Genomic DNA, 19,377 nt, shown 5'->3' with positions numbered 1-19,377 from the left:
AAGATGAACCCTTCTTCCAATAGGTTCTGCCCAGGGTCTGTCACAGTGACATTAGAATAAGACAACAGCCATGATTTCAAAGGGGACCCTCAATGGAATGTCTCAACTTCAGAGAGAAACGGGCAGACGGGGACTCAAGACAGCGGAAGTGAGGAGGGCCCTAGTCTCTCTCCAGGCACACTCAAGAGCCTCTGTAGGTTTGTGCAGCTCCAGGGACATGGCGTGGGTTAGTGCTGCTCACCCATGTGCACATTCAGGGAGGCAATGACAGGAGCATGCCTCTGCAGTTTGTTCCAGGAGCTGGAAATGCACTTAGCACCTAAAGTGAGGTAGCAGCTCTCATGGTATCACCTGAGTGGACAGATGTCACAGCTCCGAGGAGGAAGGAAGGCCCAAGGGCAATGTGCATCATGGCTCTACATAAAGCTGGAAGGCACAGCCAGCCACAGGGCTTCCACGGCTCTGCCGTCATCTGGGCCTTGAAGGGCAACCAGACACCAGGTAGCAGTGATCATCAAGCCACAGCCTTAGGCTGATACTGTGTTCAAGACACGGTGACAAACCAGGCCACACCTGGCCACAGGGCTGGGTAAGGCTAAGGGAAGTGAGGACGACGCAGGTCTAAGGGAAGCCTGAAAAACATGCTAGGATGCACACTTGAGTAAGCCAAAACCAGGCCAACGTCAAAAACATGGCTCAGTGGGTGAAGTGCTTGGACCCGTGTGTGAGCCCAAGACATAAAGGATGAAAGGGGAAAACAGACTCCCCCCAAGTTGTCCTCTGACTGCCATACCAGCTGTGACTCCCTCCCTCCCTCCTTCCCTCCCCCCCCTCTCTCTCTCTCTCTCTCACACACACACACACACACACACACACAACACACACACACACACACACGTGATGGTAAAAAAAAAAAAAAAAAAAAAAAAACAACAACCCAGGAGTAGTGAGTGGCCCATGAGTGATTCCCAAACTCAGGGAGCCTAGCCAGGAGGATCACAAGCCTGAGCTACACTAAGACCAAGTCTAAAAGAGAAAACAAACAAAAATCATACTCAACAATCAGGGGTCTCAAACACTGTAGCAGTTCCAACCAGGAAGAAGGTGGAGGGCGCTGGCTTCCTGCTCTTGAATTCACTGCAAGGCTGCCGTGGTAAACTTCAAAGCTGTCTCTCAGAGAACTCTATTTCTCTTTTCTAGTCCCTATTCAATTAAACCAATGCTGGATTTAGAGGTGGATTTGGCTTTCCTCCTCTAAAATCCAAGCACGTTATTTAACTAAACTTTAGAGTTTCTGTATTGTATCAAGAAGCCAATTGATGTAATACAGAATAAAAAGAATTTGGGGACTGTGTTTTTCTTTTCTTGGATCTTTCTTTCAAGGCCTACAACCTCTCATAATTGTTATGCTCCATGATTGCATTCCCCAGCATGTGTACATACACAAGCAAATATTTCTCTGTTTATGTTTGAGTCCCACACAGCCAATGAAGACCTGCCTGACAGCAATCCCTGGACACCCTGGAAAGAAAACAGGCCACACCTCCTCGACTGCATTGGATCCAACTTGCTCCATTTCAATCAAATTAAGGATTTCAAGCGAGATCTTCAATCAAGTGAATCCCATCTAACATGGACTGGATACAATCCATTCAAGGCTTTCACTATACTAACATTTTCTTCCTACAGGACCCCACAAGGCTATCGTCATCCCATTTCAGCAGGAATTAACTTGGAGGATGCTACCCCCCCTTCCCCCCATTGTTGTCACTTAGGATAGTGTATATACCTAGTTAGGGATAGCTTCCTATTGTTTATGGTTGGGATTGGAAGGAGGTGTTCAGGCTTGGACACCTCTTTCAGATGACTTTAGGGTTTAGTTAAAATAGTTAGGATGTGACATAAGCAGATTGTTGTATCTTCTTATATTTCACCTTTATGATTGTTAATTTTGGATACTTTACACTGTTAAGTTTTAATCCTCTTTTAGACTAAAAGGGGAATTGTAGGGGAACCTGTAGCCACGCCTGCTTAGGGGCTGGCTACAGGTCTGCCTGACCATGCCTGGGGTGACGTAGAGAGAGAGGTTCAAGGCTGCGTTTTACTTTTGGTTTGCCCTTTTGGCTTGCGTACAGACTGCTGCCACGCCGGCTGGCTAGGTCGCTCTATAAGTAAGGCTTTTCCCTATTAAATACCCTTATATTTCTACTTGGCTCAGTATTGGTAATTTCCCTTTAATGCCAGGCTAGCCTGAGAACACACAGAGACCAACAGATGGCAACCCACTTGTCACACGCACCCACATGCATGGTGACATTGTCAGCATGGTGCCAAGCATGGCAGCTGCTCCACAGCAGTGGACAAGTAACCTGAAACTGAACCCACCTCACGCTCCACATACAAAATGCAGCTGAAGTTCAAAATTGCAGGAAAATAGGGAGAACCTCAAGACCCCAATTGTGCAACAGCTTCTAAAGCTTAATACTAAGAGTGATGTGAGAAAAAAATTAATCATGACTTTGTGCATTAAAAACATGACCAAGCAGAGAAAAGACGACCGGAGATGGAGATGAGAATCTGTAGCTCAAACATCGAAGAGTCTGTGGGTGCACAGCAAGGACTCAGTCAGCTGCAGCTGCAAACAGATGGCTCAGTGATTACAAGCATCAAGTGCTGGCTGCTCTTACAGAGAACCCAGGTCCAGGTCCCGGCACCCATGTGGCGCTCACCACCACCTGTTACTCCAGTTCCAGGGTATCTGGTGCCCTCTTCTGGCCTCCATAGGCACCTACAGCCATATGATGCACATAAACTCACAGACAAAACACACACACACATAGATAGTCATAAATAACACATCTTAAAAGCCAGTACACAGACATGATACACTGGAGAATGCAGTCAAAGCCAAGACACATCCCACGTGATAGTTGTCGAACAGTTAAAGACAAAGTGGACATGGGGAAATGGAGCCACTGATGAGAAAACACTTCTAAATTATTCTTCAGAAAGTTAAATCAAACTGTCGTGTTTGCAGAAAGCCCACGAAGGCACAAGGCCAAGCCACGAAGGCCAAGCTGCCATCAGGCATCCAAACAATTAATTCCAAACAATTACTTGTACAAGTCCATTCATGGTAGCATTAGTCCCAACAGCTTCACAGCCAACCATACCCCCATGTCCACAGCACTAATGGATGGAATGGACAAACCCATACTCAGGAACACTTTTATTCAGCCATTATTCAACTAACAGGAGGAAACACTAGCAAAAGCTAAACGCAGACAAATCTGAAAGACATGGTACTGTCATAGACCACAGACCAGTGATGAATGTCCAGAAGAGGCAAATCCAGGTAGGAAACAGACAGGAAGCAGGCTGTGGGGTCAGTGGGGTGAGTGCTAATGGGAACAAGGGCTCATATAACCTGTAACTGGCTAAAGGGACAGTTGTGCTACATGGCAAGCAGACTGTATGGCTTGGAATTATGTCCTTTTCTATAGACAGTGTCTACATAGTCCTGAATAGATGGAACTTGCTAGGCCAACCAGGCTGGCCTAGAATTCAGAGACAGCCTACCAAGAGGCCTCCAAGTGCTGGGATTAAAGGTATATGCTACCACACCTGGCACAGAATTGTACACTTTAAAGTGAAGAAGTAGAATTTCATCTCTACTTTTCTTTTTTGGTTTTTTGAGACAGGATTTCTCTGTGTAGCTTTGGAGCCTATCCTGGCACTCGCTCTGGAGACCAGGCTGGCCTCGAACTCACAGACATCTGCCTGCATCTGCCTCCTGAGTACTGGGATTAAAGGCGTGAGCCACCAACGCCCGGCAACTTTTCTTTTCTTTTTTAAATTATTATGTATACAACATTCGCTTCCATGTATATCTGCACACCAGAAGAGGGCACTAGATCTCATTACAGATGGCTGTGAGCCACCATGTGGTTGCTGGGAACTGAACTGAGGACCTCTGGAAGAGCAGTCAGAGCTCTTAACCTCTGAGCCATCTCTCCAGCCCCTCACCTCTACTTTTCAAAAAGACAAATACGCATAAGGAAAAAAGAAGAGAAGGAGGCAGCAGCCTGCACCTCTGGCAGGCCTCAGGCCACAGGTGGGCAAGAAAACCAAGTGCAGTCTGGTTCTGGGCCATCGCACATTCCACACCCCACACTTCTGCAAGCCTGGGACTACAGTCCTCACACTGGCTCCATCTCCATGTGAAGCAATGCTCGTCCTCCAACAGTACTGCAGTCACAGTGCTTATGACACACCTGTCAGCTCCTCATGCAGCTTGTGGGGAAGAACCCAGGCACTTGGCACTCACCAGGGACCGCTTTGCCTCAGGCAGGAACTGTCCAAACTCTGACAGCAGGTCCTCCTGACCACGGAAGAGATTGGCCACCTCTGTAAAGACCTCCTCCTCAGACATACCACGGAATGGACGACCCTTAGTATGCAGCTGCTCCTTCTGCAAGTGGGAAGAAGAAAGGAGAGTGAGGCAAGGCGCCAGTGTAGGCATGGGCATGGGCAGCTGTGTAGACTTCAGCCCCATGTCTACACTGCCAGGGTATTCTGCTCTGGTGGCCTGAGCCCTGCCATAATAGAAGGGAAGGGCATGGAGGATCACAGAGCAATGGAAGAGTAGGCACCAAGTACGAGAGAAATTTGGTGCCCTTATAAAGAGGGAGACAGGCCTGCTGGGTCAAGGGATGGACGGTCAGCAAAGAGTTGCTCCCAGTTAGCCGCTGGACTGAGAGAGAGCCAAGGTGAGGGAAAGCTGAGGTGTGAAAGGCAGGCAGGCAGATCTGGAGCTAAAATCAAAAGCACTGACAGAGAATGGGGATGAGCCTTTCATTACAGGAAATGGAGGCAGGAGGATTGCCAGTTCCAGGCCAGGCTGAGATATTGTTTTTCTTTCTTGTTATTTGAGACAAGATTTGTGTAGCTCTGGCTGTCCAGAAACTCTTTGTAGACCAGGCTGGCCTCAAACTCAGAGATCCACCTGCCTCTGCCTCTGCCTCCCAAGTGCTGGGATTAAAGGTGTGTACCACACCTGTCTGAGATACTGTTCTTAAAAAGAAAGAAAGAAAGAAATAAAGAAAGGAAGGAAGGAAGGAAGGAAGGAAGGAAGGAAGGAAGGAAGGAAGGGGGAGGGAGGGAGGGAGGAGGAGGGGGAGGGAAGGGGAGGGAGGGAAGGGAAGGGAAGAAGGGAGGACGGGCTTTGGCTAGAAATATGCCACCTTATATTCAGTGTCATAGTTGAAAGCAGAGTGGTGGGCACACAATGTGGACAGCAGTCACTGGAGCTTAATGCCCCCATCAGAAAGGAAAGTTGCTTTGTTTGGGTTTTTTGGTTTTCTGCATAGTGCTAGGAATGGACCCAAGCAGCCCTGTGAATGGCACTCTTGGATCCAGGGAAGCAGTTGAATTCTTGGCATTTAGAGAGCCTACCAAGGGGAAGGAGAAATGGCCCTGAAGCCGATATTCTGGACTCAAGACTCCATGCACTCCATGCCTGTCAGAGCAGAATGGTGTCCCGGCTGTTCTTGGTGGTGTTAAGGCTCTCACAGTGGCTCAGGAGGCAGCCTGGGCTCAGGTGCAATCCAGAATGCCCTCAGAACTTATGACAATCCTCGTGACTCAGCATTGAATTCTGGGATAAAGGTATGTGCCACCATATCCGGCTTCAAAATACTGTTTAAAAAACATAACTTAGCAGCAGGCAAGATGGCTCCACAGGCAGGTGAGGTATCCCCGACCCAAAACAAAACTGCAAAGAGTAACAAGTGAGCATGGTGCTCTGGCCACCTCTCTATCCAGAGGGACGCAGACAAAGCTTAGGCTCTAAAAAGAGGCTGGAGGAGCCTTGAGCTGATCTTGAAGTGGGAACTGGTGCAGTGCATATGCCATGGCCAACACTCTGGGCATGTCCTCTGCAGGGACCCTGCTGTCACCAAGCTTCTTTAAACCAGGACATAGGCCTCTGCTGAGTCACCATACAGTATGGCTAAGGGGTGACCTGTGTTTGCTTGTAGTAAGTGACACACTTGTCTGGTGGCTAACTGCACCTGGCTGGCTGTTGTGCCCCCAAGAGTGCAAAACTATTTCAGCACCCCATATCTGTGCCCTCCCTGGAGGTCACGCCATGCTGGGGGCCACACTGTCACATGACTCAAGCTGCTTCCCCATCACACACTGATGGAGCCTGAGCTACCAAATATGGGCCCATCATTGGGGTTCTCCAGGTTCATGAAGAGCCTAGGTTAGCTCTATGATAGTGAACTTGTATGCCAAGAAATGTTACTTACCTGTGTATGGCCGGGGACATAAGCTATCACTTTAAGTCCTTTGTAAGAATTAAGGCTGTGTCCTTCATCCCCTCGACCTTTGTACAGGCTGTCCCCAGCCTTCTTTCTCCCTGCTACTGTACCAGGGGCTGGAGTGGCTGCCCACTCATCTCTCAACCCTTTTCCACCCCAACCTACTTCTGACTCCTTTACAGCTAGGCTGGACACTGGGGGTGTGCCCTGGCCGAGGAAGCTACCCGAGTCTCTGGCTGGGGTATGGCTTGGAGCACATGTCTGGCCGGCCTGTGAGGCCCTGGCCCCAGGTACTGCAGTAGGCGGGCCTTACCTGATAGGTGTGAAGGATCTCTAGGAAGGACCTGTAGATCTCAGGGTGGTCCAGAAAGCGGGTCTTGATCTTGTTCACATAGCTGATAGCATTGTTGAACTCCACAGAGTCCGACTCCAAGGGCACCTGGCCTCTGTCCTCCTTGTAGGACATCTGCTTGAAATCCTCCCCACAGTCACCATGGCTGTGGGAGTTCTCCTGCAAAATATAGGCAGTGGGGTGGTCAGAGACAATGAGTTGTCACTGCATGCTACAAGCATTGCTCCTGTAACACCCTGAGGGCCCATAGCAACCAAGTACCTCCTCCCTCTGGAGTCTCCCCTGGTCTCCCACACTGCAATTTCAACAAGGTCCACCCATGTAGTCCTGAGACTGGATCACCCTATGCAACCTGACTTTGACTCTGGCCAATCTCCTGCCTAGCCTCCCCAGTGCTGAGATAGAGATTTGCTTTCTACTCTTTAAGAGATCAGCATGCAGGGGAAAATCACAAATCTTGGAAGCTGAACATTGTTGGAGCTATATGCGGGGCTGTGGGTGATGTCCCCATCTTAGCAGGAGTATTCTTGAGTGAAGACAGCGGCTGCTAGCTTCAAGAGACCATCACAGTGCCTGCACATCTAACCACAGCTGGCCCAGGGGATTCTTACAACAGGGCCTCTGGGTGCTAAGCAGTAATAGGCATTAGCCAACAGAGTTAAATACTGAAAAGCATCTTACTTGTGCCTAGCTTTCTTCTGCTATAAACACAAACCTGTCTTTCGAATCCCTATGGAACCCTGCTTTCTAAGGAGAATTAGCACCCTGGTGTTTGATTTTCTGACAGTTCTAGGAGTGAACCTGGGGTCTCAAGTCCAGGCAAGTGCTTGACTGGAGCTGTAGCCTGGCCAGAACCCTGGAGGAACAGCAGCTAGGTTTTCTGGAACCATCCTATACTTGTACATTGGTCACTGTCACTACAGCTCAGCTTGAGATTCTAGTCAGATGACATGCTCACCATGATCTTCCAGAACCATCTTGTAGTGACTCTAAACACGTTTCCTGTTTTCCCCAGCAGCTCTGCCCACATCTGGGCAGCAGACACACATGGCACCTGAATAGTTTCTTGGACAACAGATCATTCTCAAGAGGCTGGAGGTGCCAGCAGCAAGCGATTTGGGATCCTGAGGGAAGACTTGTGCTGTGCCCTCAACACTTCTTAAAAGAATGCCAATTGCCAGGTGGTAGTGGAGTACCCCTTAGATCTCAGAACTCAGGAGGCAAAGGCAGGAGGAGCTCTGTGAGTTCAAGGCCAGCCTGGTCTACAGTGAGCTCTAGGACAGCCAGGACTACACAGAGAAACCCTGTCTGGAAAAAACAAAGAATGCGGGACAGATTTAATTAGTGCCCATCCAAATGGCCTCATCTGGTCCATGTTTACTCATTCAAGGCCCCATCTCCAAATATTAGTCCCTTAGCACCCAAGGGGAACAGGTTTCAGGACCCTTCCTTCTCCAGAGTTTTCAAATGCAGCCTAGCATCACACACAGCCCCCACAAGCACCCACCATCTCCAGGCATTTTATAACACCAGGCACACACTGTCAATAGTCCATCTTGCAGACTAGGGAATGACGGTCACATACAGAACAAGCATAGGTTGGGGTGTAGCTCAGATACATAACACCCCCCTCCCCCCAACAAGGACAAGGACCAGGTTCCATCCCCGGCACCCTAAGCCAGTCTGCATGCTCAGTACACACGTATATTCCCTTATATGTCCACTCTGTGGGCACCTCCTGTGGCAGCAGAACTCAAGGATCAGAGGCCAACAGGTGGTATTCTCAGGTATTAGGGGCTGAGCTTCAACAGACAACCAGAGACCAAACTGGGCACTGGACAATGGACAGACAAAAAGTGCTAAAAGGCAACGCTAAGGACACAGACACGGACTGCAAATGCAGCCCAACAATCAGGAACCCCCCTGCCCATGTTCAAGGTCACAGGGCAAGACTGGGACCTCCCCAGCCACTTAGGAACATACTCCAGCATTGTATGCTCCTTCTGCTCCCCTGAATAAGCCGGTACGGCATGACAGAGAGAGAGCCAGCTCTCTAGCCAGGGACTCTGTAGAAGGCACCAGACAGTGGTGAGAACAGTTACTATGGCAACAGTCTTCAGCTCAATAATCCAATGGAGAATTTCCCTACAATCAAGCAATTGCAATCCTACAAAGCAGAAAAACTCACACAGCAACATTCAAGGAAGCACAATTTTCAACAGCCAACAAAAAGTGGAAACAACTCCAACACCCACCAGATGGACGAACAAAACATAATCCATCCAGTGGAACATTACTCAAGAAAAGAAAATACCAACACATACTAAGATGCGAGTGACCATCGTGTGTAATCACTTATGTGGCATGCCCAGAACAGGTAGGGTAATAAGAGTGGTTGGCAGGGTCTGTTTTTGGGTGATACATGCATTGGAATGAGTGGTTACGACTGCACAGCTTTAATACATTTTTCTACTGTGATCTTTGGCCCTGCTGTGGACTTCCTACAACCGTCCCACCCTTTTCCCCTGGGGTGACTGTTTATATACTCATATTGTGCCCCACATCTGCCAAAGAACCACGTGGCCCTCTTGGATGTTCAGGAGCCTAAATTGCGAGCCCCAGCTGCCAGGACCTTGTGGCCTCTGCCTAGGAACCAACCTCCACCTCACCAGAAGGACCAGCCTGGGTCATACACACGCATTACCTTACTGAACCACTTCTGGGTCCTATCCTCCACGGCATGGGTCCTCCTCAATCTCTCAGGCCCCTGGGCTCCACTAGCTGATTCCTGACCCAGCAGCAAGAGTCTTCCTAGACATTATATGCCTTGCAAGCCTACCTCTCAGCTCCTCTCCAGCCCTGACCTACCTCAAAAAAAAAAAAAAAAAAAAAAAAACCCTCCAAATGGCCCATCCCTTCAAGACCCTTGGCTCCTCCTTACTTGGGTCCACCCCCCACAAAGTCCCAGCTATTAACTGGTCTCTCCAGCCCTGACCTACCTCAAAAACAACCCTACAAATGGCCCATCCCTTCAAGGCCCTTGCTCCTCCTTACTTGGGTCCACCCCCCACAAAGTCCCAGCTATTATTAACTCTCTCACTGAGAGTCCCACACCCCAAATTAAACTGAGGGCCCAAGTCCAAGAAAGTGGTGGTTCAGAATTAATCAGACATACTGAGCCTCCTCAAAAGGGTGGCAAAGGGCCTCCTGTCAGTGCCCCCAAAGAGGTCCTAGGGAGCTATGTGTCCCATCCTCATCTGCTCACTGACATCTGTTTGCCTATTCCTCCCTTGACACAGCTCAGCGACAGAGAGGCAACTGGGAAGGGCACATGTAAAGGTTCTGCCTCCTCTGAAGAGCTTGGTCAGGATGGTACAAACACAGGAACACACTTGTCACAGCTGTAAGGGCCAGTGGGGGCTCTGAGGCAACAGCTCCCAAGATGCTTACTCAGGGAAAAGCAATAGCAGATCAATGGTTTCCAAGTTTCCTGCTAGTGGTGTGGCTATCTGTCCCCTCCTTTCAGAAGTAGATAAGATAGGGTCTTACTCTGCAGCCTAGGCTGGCTTTGAACTCATGGCAAACCTTCTGCCTCCTGAGTGCTGGAAGGACACCCTGAATTTAAGTTCCTAGTTCTGCTTGCCCTTCAAGTCCTGTGTCGTCAATAGGGCCGTGGTACTTACTAGCCTGACACTTTCAGCTGCTACAGCAAGGGTACTGGTGACCCTGGCATTGGAAGGGCAGACGCCCTGGGTGCTATACCACATGCTAGAGTGCAAGATTTCTCTCAACAAAGAATGAGGCTCAGAAACCCCACCATAGAATCCCCAATAGGTGGGCACTCCCTCAGCACCCTCCTCAACACATAAGGGGATAGTGCTCATCTGTGGTTGTCAGGCCAAACTAATGAAATGGAAATGAGGAGAAAAAAAAAAAAAAAAAAGCTGTATTTCAAAGCAGAGGCAGTAGGTGCCTATCATTACAGCAGTCTGGAAGCTGCATCAGGGGACTGACAAGTTCAAGTTCTAGGGCCAGCCTGAGATACAGAGACCATGTCTCAAATAAGGAAAATAGCAAAGACAGAAAACTGACTCGACAGAATTGAAATCAGCAGCTGCTGACATGTGGCGGGACCTGTAAGGTTTCCTGCTGCAATGGGATCTCAAAGGCTCCAGGAATCCTGAAAGACATCTGTGAACCGTTAGAAAGCAGGAAAACACCTGGGTCGCAATCAGGGCTGAGCACTAACAAACTGTAACTGAGACCAAGGGACTCCAGAGAACCCTGAGGGAATGTGACTCAAGACTGGCAGGAGTACGCTGTTTATGGGTCTAAGACCATCTCTGTCATCCTTTCTGTAAGTCACAGGGGCCCCTTGGTCACCTAAGCTACCTATGAGGGAAAACCTGCTACTGATTAGAGCCCTGTGAGATATATATATATATAATATATATTATATATATATATATAGACTGTTCAGTCTACCCCTGCGACCCAGACCCTGCTCCCTGCAGCTTTCTAGGGAGCGGCAATGGTGTTCAGAAACACACACTCTAGGAGCTGCTCATCATTCTCAATAAAGCTCTCAGTGCTTTACAGTTCAGCCACACAAGTTCCAGGAGTTACTCTGCTAAGGATTTGGTGGCCATAGATCCTGGGTTCTAGGTACAGTTAGGAAATGCTAACCCATGAGAACAAGTGCGTCTGGAGGCTGATGGGTGGGACCAGCAGAACTTACACAGGAGCCACTCAGGGACCTGCTAGAGCCACAGCACCCTTCCAGAGTCCCTCTCCAGCTTCAGTGAAAGCCTGTCGTGGTGGCTGGCATCTGTCATCCTAGCACTTGGAAGGTTGAGGCATGATGATGAGTTTCAGACCTGTCTGTGCTATGATGAGAAAGTGACAGAGTAGGAGCAGAGGCTGCAGAGCCCAAGCCTGAGCTGAGGAAGGAACCTATGGTGATTCTATGAAACAGTGACAGACAACAAAGTTATCCCCATACACACTGCTCAACCACTTGGCTTTAGTGGTGGCCTGAATGAAAGCCATCAGATGCCACTGTACACTTTGGCCTGGTAGACTTTGTTGAGAAAGCCCTGAGGCCAAACCTCAGCAACTAGTGATGCGATGACTCTGAACATAAAATTCTTCCTTGACTCCACACCTCCCCCATACACCCACCCCCAAGTGCAGGGGACTGAACCCAGGGCTTTGCCCAGGCCAAGAGTTCTCTCCCACACTGAACCACACCCCCAGGCACTACACTCAATATAAGACCGACAAACCATTCACTTTGGGATGCAGATATTGCCTCTGTTTCCACCTTGACTTGGACCAGAAGCAATCAGAGAACCTAGAACGGACTGTACAAAGGCTTCTGGCAATATCACAAATGCCCAGCTAGCTATGCTCTCTATGGGCATGACTCTTGAGGTCCACATTACTCAAATGAAGCCTACCTGGCTGGCCAAAGGTGACTGGATGTTCAACTTGCCATTCTTGGGAATATCTATGCGGTATCCGAGCGGGAGGAAAGCATTAAATCCCACAATGAGGTCAGGGTGCTCATGGAAGAGCTGAGACACGCGCCTGATCACACCAGGGGTGTCGATGCTGAAAAAAAAGAAAGCAGTGGGCATGAGTCCTGGGAGCAAACTTTAAAAATCCACTCTCAAATGTCCGCGAGGTCACCAGAGCCCAAGCATAAGTGATGGCAAAGACTCCTACAATGGACCCCACCATGTTTTTGTTTTTCACATTTGAGACAGAATTTCTTTGTGTAGCCCTAGCTGTCCTGGAACTAAAACCATACTGGCCAAGTACTCAAGAGATCTCCCTGCTTCTGCCTGGGTTAAAGGCATGCACCACAACACCTTGCTTTAAAAAAAGCAAACAAACAAACAAACAAACAAAAAAACAGGGCAGCAACACAATGTGAGACCACCTGTGATTAAGTCCAGCAAGAAATCCACAGCTCCTAAGCCATCTGAGCTCCTGGGCCCAATTAGGAAAATGTGCCAAGACCTGGGTGCTGGGCTGAGACTCTACAGAAGGCCACATTTCTCCAAGCAATGTAAGATATTCCCTAGTATTTTATGAATCAGGGAAAGGTAAGGATACATTTTAGGTTTTTGTTTGTTTTCAAGACAGGGTTTCTCTGTGTAGCCCTGGCTGTCCTGGAACTCTTTATAGACCAGGATAGCCTCAAACTCAAGAGATCCATCTGTCTCTGCCTTCTGAGTGCTGGGATTGAAATGTGTGTCACCACTGCCCACCCTTTTTGTTTGTTTGGTTTGGTTTTTTAAATTAAACAAGAAGTGTTAACAGCAGAGCCTTCAAGTTAGGGACTGGGAAAAATGGGGAAACATTGAGAGGGTCGTCTACTGGCCTCAACATGCCAAATATCCAGAAGAAAACCAACCTAGGCCTTTCATACTTCCTGAGAGCAGACAATGGCAAAGCAATACCAAGATGTGTGGGAAGCTGAAATCCACCTGTCACTAAAGTAAGTTCTAGAAGGTACTAGAAGACACAGGCGAAGCACCCCACTACACCTAATAGCTCTGTGCCTACAACAGTTCGTGTCTTATATCCCTTATATCCATACAAGGGCCAAATTAGGAATGTTAGAAGTATCTTGAGAATAAGATTTAAGAAATGGTGCATCCCCCGTAAGTAACAATTTCCTGCAGTATTTACCAAAAACTGTTCCTAAAACAATCAAAATTTGTACCTCCAACATTTCATAAACAAAACTCTTTAGACATTTTCAAAATTGTTAATTTAAATTTTACTTTTTGCATGTGGGCTATTACCACAGATCCAAGTGCAAGTCCGAAGACAACTTGTAGGAGTCAGTTCTTCCCTATCATGTGGGCTCTGGGGCTGGAACACAGGTGGTCAGGCTTGGAGGCGGGCACCTTTTCTCTCTGAGCATCTCACTGACACCCAAATCAACATTTCAAATAAACACTGGACCCAGTGCTCTCTTTCCAAGCCAGGATCTCTCCCATCAGACCCTCAGAGGCACCTCATTCTGTGACTGTTTCAGAAGCTTCCCGGGCCCACCAAACCTATGCAAGGTCATCAGCTTAAAGGCCGGGGTGTAGTTAGTTTTTTTTTTGGGGGGGGGGAACGGGTCATTCAGCATACTGCTCCGGGGTGCACCAGACCCTGCAGGTTACCTCTGGCTTTTGAACTCCTTCATGATCTCCAGGAAGCCGTTGTAGGTGGCAGGGTCGCTGCCAAAGCGGATCTTCACCTGGTCAAGGTAGGTGAGAGCGTCCTCCACCTGCGAGGGACGAGAAGGCCGCGGGTGGGCCGGGGTCGCACAATGAGAGACTGTGGGACAGGGCTGCACAGGGCCTCGAGATTAACTGCGGGGTTCCGGGGAGGGCCGACGAGGGCGACCGAGGGCCAGCGGCCAGTCCCGAGGGGCCTCGGAGACCCGAGGAGTTCCGGGTTGGGCCGAGGAGCGGCGGGGAGGCCCGAAGGGTCTCGGGCTTGGAAAGCCGAGGGACGGCGACAGTAACTAAGGGCCAACGAAGACGGCGGGGGGGTGGGGGTGGGTCCGGAGCGCACCGCGGGGTCCGGGTGTGACAGGAACGACTGAGGGATGTCAGGGAGGGCCGCGGGACGGCGAGAGGCAGCGAAGCATTAGGGGGGGAACGAGGGGCCGCCGGGATGATCGAGGGGTTCCGGGGAAGGGGTGTGGGGTCCCCGGCTGCGCAGGGGAGGCCGAGGCGGGGACGCACGGCGCAGCGCCGGCCCGCGGGGCTTCAGGTCCCCAGGAGGAGTCCGGGAGCGTCACTCACGTGCACCGGCAGCTTCTCGTGGCCTCCGGAGCCCGAACGACCCCAGCGGGAGCCGCCGAACCCCCGGCCCGCGGAGCCTCCGCCGCCTGCGTGCGCCATGTTGGAAGTCAGATCCGCGTCTGCCCCGCCTCCGCCTGAGCCCAGGTCGCGCCTGCGCGGGTCCCGCCCCCGTGGGTGGAGCCTCGTGGCGTCACGATGGGGCATGTTCGCACGAGGAACTCTCGGAGGCACTGGGTGGGGTTGCGAGGCTGCGGGGCTGCGGGGCCGGTCGAAACGCGTGTTCTCTAGGGCTCTGTGGCGACCCGGAAGCCCAAAGATGTTTTGTTTTATTTTGTTGGGGGGAAAAATAATTTTCAGCCAAGTTGGAAAACATTTCAGAACTCACTAATTTTATAAAATTCACATTTCGGTGTCCAGGCTCGCCTGTCTTCTCAGTATCAGTAAGGCTGAGGCAGGAGGAGCACTGAGTTCCAACCCAGACTGGGCTGCGTAGTTAAGATCATGTCTTAAAAGACATTGACATTTAGGAGTTGACAATATCTCAACGGAAACAAGTCCACATTATCTGTTACTCAAGACCTGAAGAGATATTTATTTGTAAGGATCTGTTTCTTTCTGGAAAGTTCTGGACTCCTCGAATGTGGGGTTGGTGAGGCAGTGGGCTGTGGGTGAGCCACGTGGGCTTACTTTTCACACTGAGTGTGTGTGCAGAGGCCAGAGGTGGACACACTGGTGTCTTTAACCACCATCTTATATTTTGAGACCAGATCTCTCACTAAATCTGGAGCTCAGTGTCTCCACTGGACAGGGTAGCCAGCGACCCCTCTGTCTCCACCGCTGCAGGGCTGGAGTCAGAGCCAGCCAATGTGGATCTTCCTGCTTGCTTGCCGCAAGCCCTTCTCCCACTAAATCATCTATCCAGTCTTATTTTCTTGATCCCATTCACAGCTGGGTTGGAGCTTGAACCATGGCACTGCTGCTTCCAAACCTACTTTAGATTTTATTTTTGCGGAGCAGTGGCTGGGGCCCAGGGCTTTGCACGGGTTTGACAAGTGCTCTCTGGAGGCCTCACTAAGTAGTAGCACAGGTCACTCTCCAACTTGCAGTCTTCTAATCGCCCTGCCTTCACCTTCCGAGTACTTGGAAGTCAGGTGTGCCACCACTCAGCTCCAGATTTCCAACTTTCCCTTTTAGAGTTTTCCTAGGCTCATGGCAAGGCAAGTCAATGAGTGTAGGTTTACTTTAAGGTACAGATACACAAAGTCCATCCCAGCCACTGATTTTAAAATATACAACAAGAAAAACACTATTTACTTGTGGGTGAAGTTATTCAAATGCATAATTCTTCCTATACTTTCCTATAGAAATGTCCCATTTCATAAGTATATCTGTGGCCAGGCATGATAATGAACACCTAAAAGCCCAGTACTTGGGAGGGGGAGGGCTTTGCAGTTAGGAGCACTGTTGCTCCTGCCGAGGGCCTATGCCTGCTTCCCAGGATCCACATAGTGGTCACACTGCTTGTAAATTCAGCTCCGGGGGCTGTGACACCTTCACTGACCCCCACTGGCACAAGTAGTACTCAGACATACACATGCATCAAACGCTCATATTCACAAAATAAAGGACTTTTAAACAAACGAAAAGGGTGGAAACCCTGACCCCCATATGTGTGTGCATACTCCTGTACACACGCAAGTGCACATGCACCACACATGTACACAGTAAGATAAACACAGGATCCACTCTCTAGAGAGCCACACACCCATCCTTCCTAGTCAACTCTCACCTCTTAGCGTCCACCTCCCGCCAGTGTCTGCACACTGTGCAGATGTGCTCACAGAACATGGCCTTGGCTGGGCCCCCTTCACTGTGCGTGTCAAAGGTGACTGGGCTTTATGCTCATGCTTAAGACTCCAGAAGAGCCAGCTGTGTTGGTGGTGCACGCCTTTAACCCCAGCACTCGGGAGGCAGAGGCAGGCGGATCTCTGTGAGTTCGAGACCAGCCTGGTCTCCAGAGTGAGTTCCAGGATAGGCTCCAAAGCTACACAGAGAAACCCTGTCTCGGAAAAACAAACAAACAAACAAACCAAAGACTGCAGAAGAGTTTGTTTACTGGCAGGCATGGTGACCACCTGTCCTTCCAGCAATTAGGAGGCAGTGACAGGATCCCTAGGGCAAGCTGGCCAGCGAGAAAATGGTTGAACTGGCTAGCTCCAGGCTAAGTGAGTGTGCTGGGTAGTTTTGTGTCAACTTGACACAAGCTAAGAGTCATTTGGGAAGACGGAAAAACTGAGAAAGCGCCTCCATCAGACTGACCTGAGGGCAAGTCTGTGGGGACATTTTTATGATTGATGTGGGAGGCTCCAGTCCACCGAGGGTAGTGCCAATCCTGGGCTGCTGGTCCTGGGGTGTTTAAGGAAGCAGGCTGAACAAGTCATGGGGAGCAAACCAGTAAGCAGCACCCTCCATGGCCTCTGCTTTGGCTCCTGCCTCCAGACCCCTGCCTTATGTTCTTGAGTCCCCTCAGCGATGGATTGTTTGTGGAACTGTGAGCTTCTTCCAGTCATGGTGTTTCGCCATAGTAGTACATGAGTATAGCAAGTGACTCTGATTCAGTATATGAGGTAAAGATGGATGAAGGCAGACACTTAAGGTCAGCCTCCAAGTGACTATGCACACGTATGCATGTGATCTGGTACAGGCCAGAGACTGAAATTAAGCTGGGCGTGGTGATGCTCACCTGTCATTCCAGTACAGCCTGGGCTACAGTACAGCCATGTCTCCAACAGCAAGAGGAAGGGAGCACAAGGGAGGCTTGGCCTCAGTTTCCTGACAGAAAGGGCTAGCCTGCAGGTCAAAGGCAGAACAGAAAATCAACCCTGCTAGCTTTTGCTCCCAAAGACAGGCAGGTCCCTGGGAACTGAGGTTTGGCCTTGAGCTGGCATCCTGTGAGATACTGAACAAAGGCCCGGTAACACTGAGCAGAATTGCTGATCCACAGAAGCAACCAGATAAAAACATGCTGGTGTTGGGCACATCTTGCAACAATTTGTTACCGAGCAACAAAGAACCAACTCAGCCCCCAAGTCCTTGCCCCAGAAAGCGCCCTCCCAGGGTGCCCGCTGCTGTGAGAACTGCTGAGTCAGAGAGCTTGTTTATCAATCGCAAACCCTGCTCTGCCAGGAGACAGGCTGACAGTGCAGGGTTGAGTGTGTGGAGCAGGAAGATTGGGGGTGGGCGCTCCTCTCAATGTGGCTCTGAAGGAAAGTAGTCTTAAAAAAAAAAAAAAAAAAATCTAGGCCAGGCACCGAGGCACTTAGGAGACTGAGGCAGGAGAATCACCATGAGTTTCAGGTCAGCCAGGGCTACTTAATAACCTGTCTCTACAGAAAAAAAAAAAAAAAAAAAAAAAACCTGTCTCAAAATAACAGTGAAAATCTCCTACTAAAAAAAATTACAGCTTGGGCCATTGAGATGGCTCAGTGGGTAAATAAATATGCTTGCTGCCAGGCCAGATGACGTGAGAGCAATATTCCAATACCACACAGTGGTCCTGCAAATTGTCCTCTGACTTGACCTACACATGCCTGGTATGGCACGGACCCAGGGTCCTAGTCACTTGTATTGCCATGAAGAAACACCATGACCAAGACAACTCTTAGAAAAGAAAGCATTTAATTGGGGGCTTGCTTATAGTTTCAGAGGTTTAGTCCATTATCATCATAGCAGGAGCATGGTGGCAGGTGCTAGGGAAGTAACTGAGGAGACACATCCTGACCCATAGGCAGAGAAAGAGAGAAAGGCCTGGCATGGACTTTAGAAACCTCAACGCCCACTTCCTCCAGCAGGCCACACCTCCCAATCCTTGCAATCTTTTCAAACAGGTCTACTTCCTAGTGACCAAGCATTCAAGTGTATGAGCCTATGGGGGCCATTTTTATTTAAACCAGCACACTCAGCCACACACACCCACACAGGCCCCTAAAAAAAATGTAAAAACAATTTTAATTTTTTGTTTGGGGTCAGCGTGATGACTCAGTGCGTAAAGCAACTACCATAAAAGTGTCAGAGCTGAGTTCAAATCCCACATATCCACATAAAACCAGATTGCAATATCAGAAGTCATCATTGCAGCACTTCTGAGGGAGATGAGACCGGGGACAGAGAACCTGGAAGCTCAAAGGCCAGCCTGGCTCCTGAAGCAGTCAATCAAAGACCCAGCCTTACCAGGCGGTGGTGGCACACGCCTTTAGTCCCAGCACTCGGGAGGCAGAGGCAGGCAGATCTCTGTGAGTTCAGGACCAGCCTGGTCTACAAGAGCTAGTTTCAGAACAGCCTCCAAAGCCACAGAGAAACCCTGTCTCAAAAACAAAAGAGTATCATAGTTGTTAGACCCCCGAAAACTCAAGTACTCGGGGTCCCAGGCCACGTTCGCGGTCACCCCAATCACCAGGCGGATTCGAGAGCTTGCTGCAAACTGCACGAGGCTTTATTGTAATTTAACGAGCTAACCCCATGTTAGCTTGGGTCTTTCACCCACCCGGCATGGCGGACAGCTAGAAAAGACGGCTTGGAGCTGCTGCGCATAGATCGTTATAGGGCAGCGTAAGGGGAGTGTCTGGGGGGTACGCACAGGCTCACAATTGGTGTGCCTCCAGGCTTGGAGGGCTTGCCCTGTGTTGATTGGTCAACTGGTTGTTATGGCTCATAGGCCCTCCCCGGGTGGTTGCTATGCTCTCTACGTCATTGCTGTGCGCTTGTCCGTAAAGCACACCCAGAGCCATAAAGCATAGCGCCACCAGCTAACTTCTGATTGGTTCCCTGTCACGAGACAGGAATCTGACTTTCTAGTGTCTAGGGCAAGGTCATAGAAACATATGTTCGG

At 49.8% G+C, this 19,377-nt stretch overlaps 1 protein-coding gene across 2 annotated transcripts in view; it reads right to left on the bottom strand.

The window, feature by feature from the left end:
• Positions 1-14,635, bottom strand: part of Sin3b (SIN3 transcription regulator family member B) — a 38,468-nt gene extending 23,833 nt beyond the window's left edge. The window contains exons 1-5 of one of the 2 annotated variants that reach the window (XM_027394861.2): positions 14,490-14,635; positions 13,860-13,966; positions 12,135-12,288; positions 6,637-6,834; positions 4,328-4,471 (exon numbers count right to left, since the gene is read on the bottom strand). In XM_027394861.2, the coding sequence (XP_027250662.1) occupies positions 4,328-4,471; positions 6,637-6,834; positions 12,135-12,288; positions 13,860-13,966; positions 14,490-14,588 (702 nt within the window). In that variant the 5' untranslated portion in view covers positions 14,589-14,635. The remainder of the gene's footprint in view (positions 1-4,327; positions 4,472-6,636; positions 6,835-12,134; positions 12,289-13,859; positions 13,967-14,489) is intronic. The other variant, XM_027394864.2, reaches the window with a different exon arrangement.
• Positions 14,636-19,377: the final 4,742 nt, after the last annotated feature.

Source organism: Cricetulus griseus (assembly GCF_003668045.3).
Source record: "Cricetulus griseus strain 17A/GY chromosome 1 unlocalized genomic scaffold, alternate assembly CriGri-PICRH-1.0 chr1_0, whole genome shotgun sequence".
Classification (NCBI taxonomy): Eukaryota; Metazoa; Chordata; class Mammalia; order Rodentia; family Cricetidae; genus Cricetulus; species Cricetulus griseus.
Note: the sequence above shows the minus strand (reverse complement) of the source record. Positions and strands in the feature narration are given on the sequence as shown.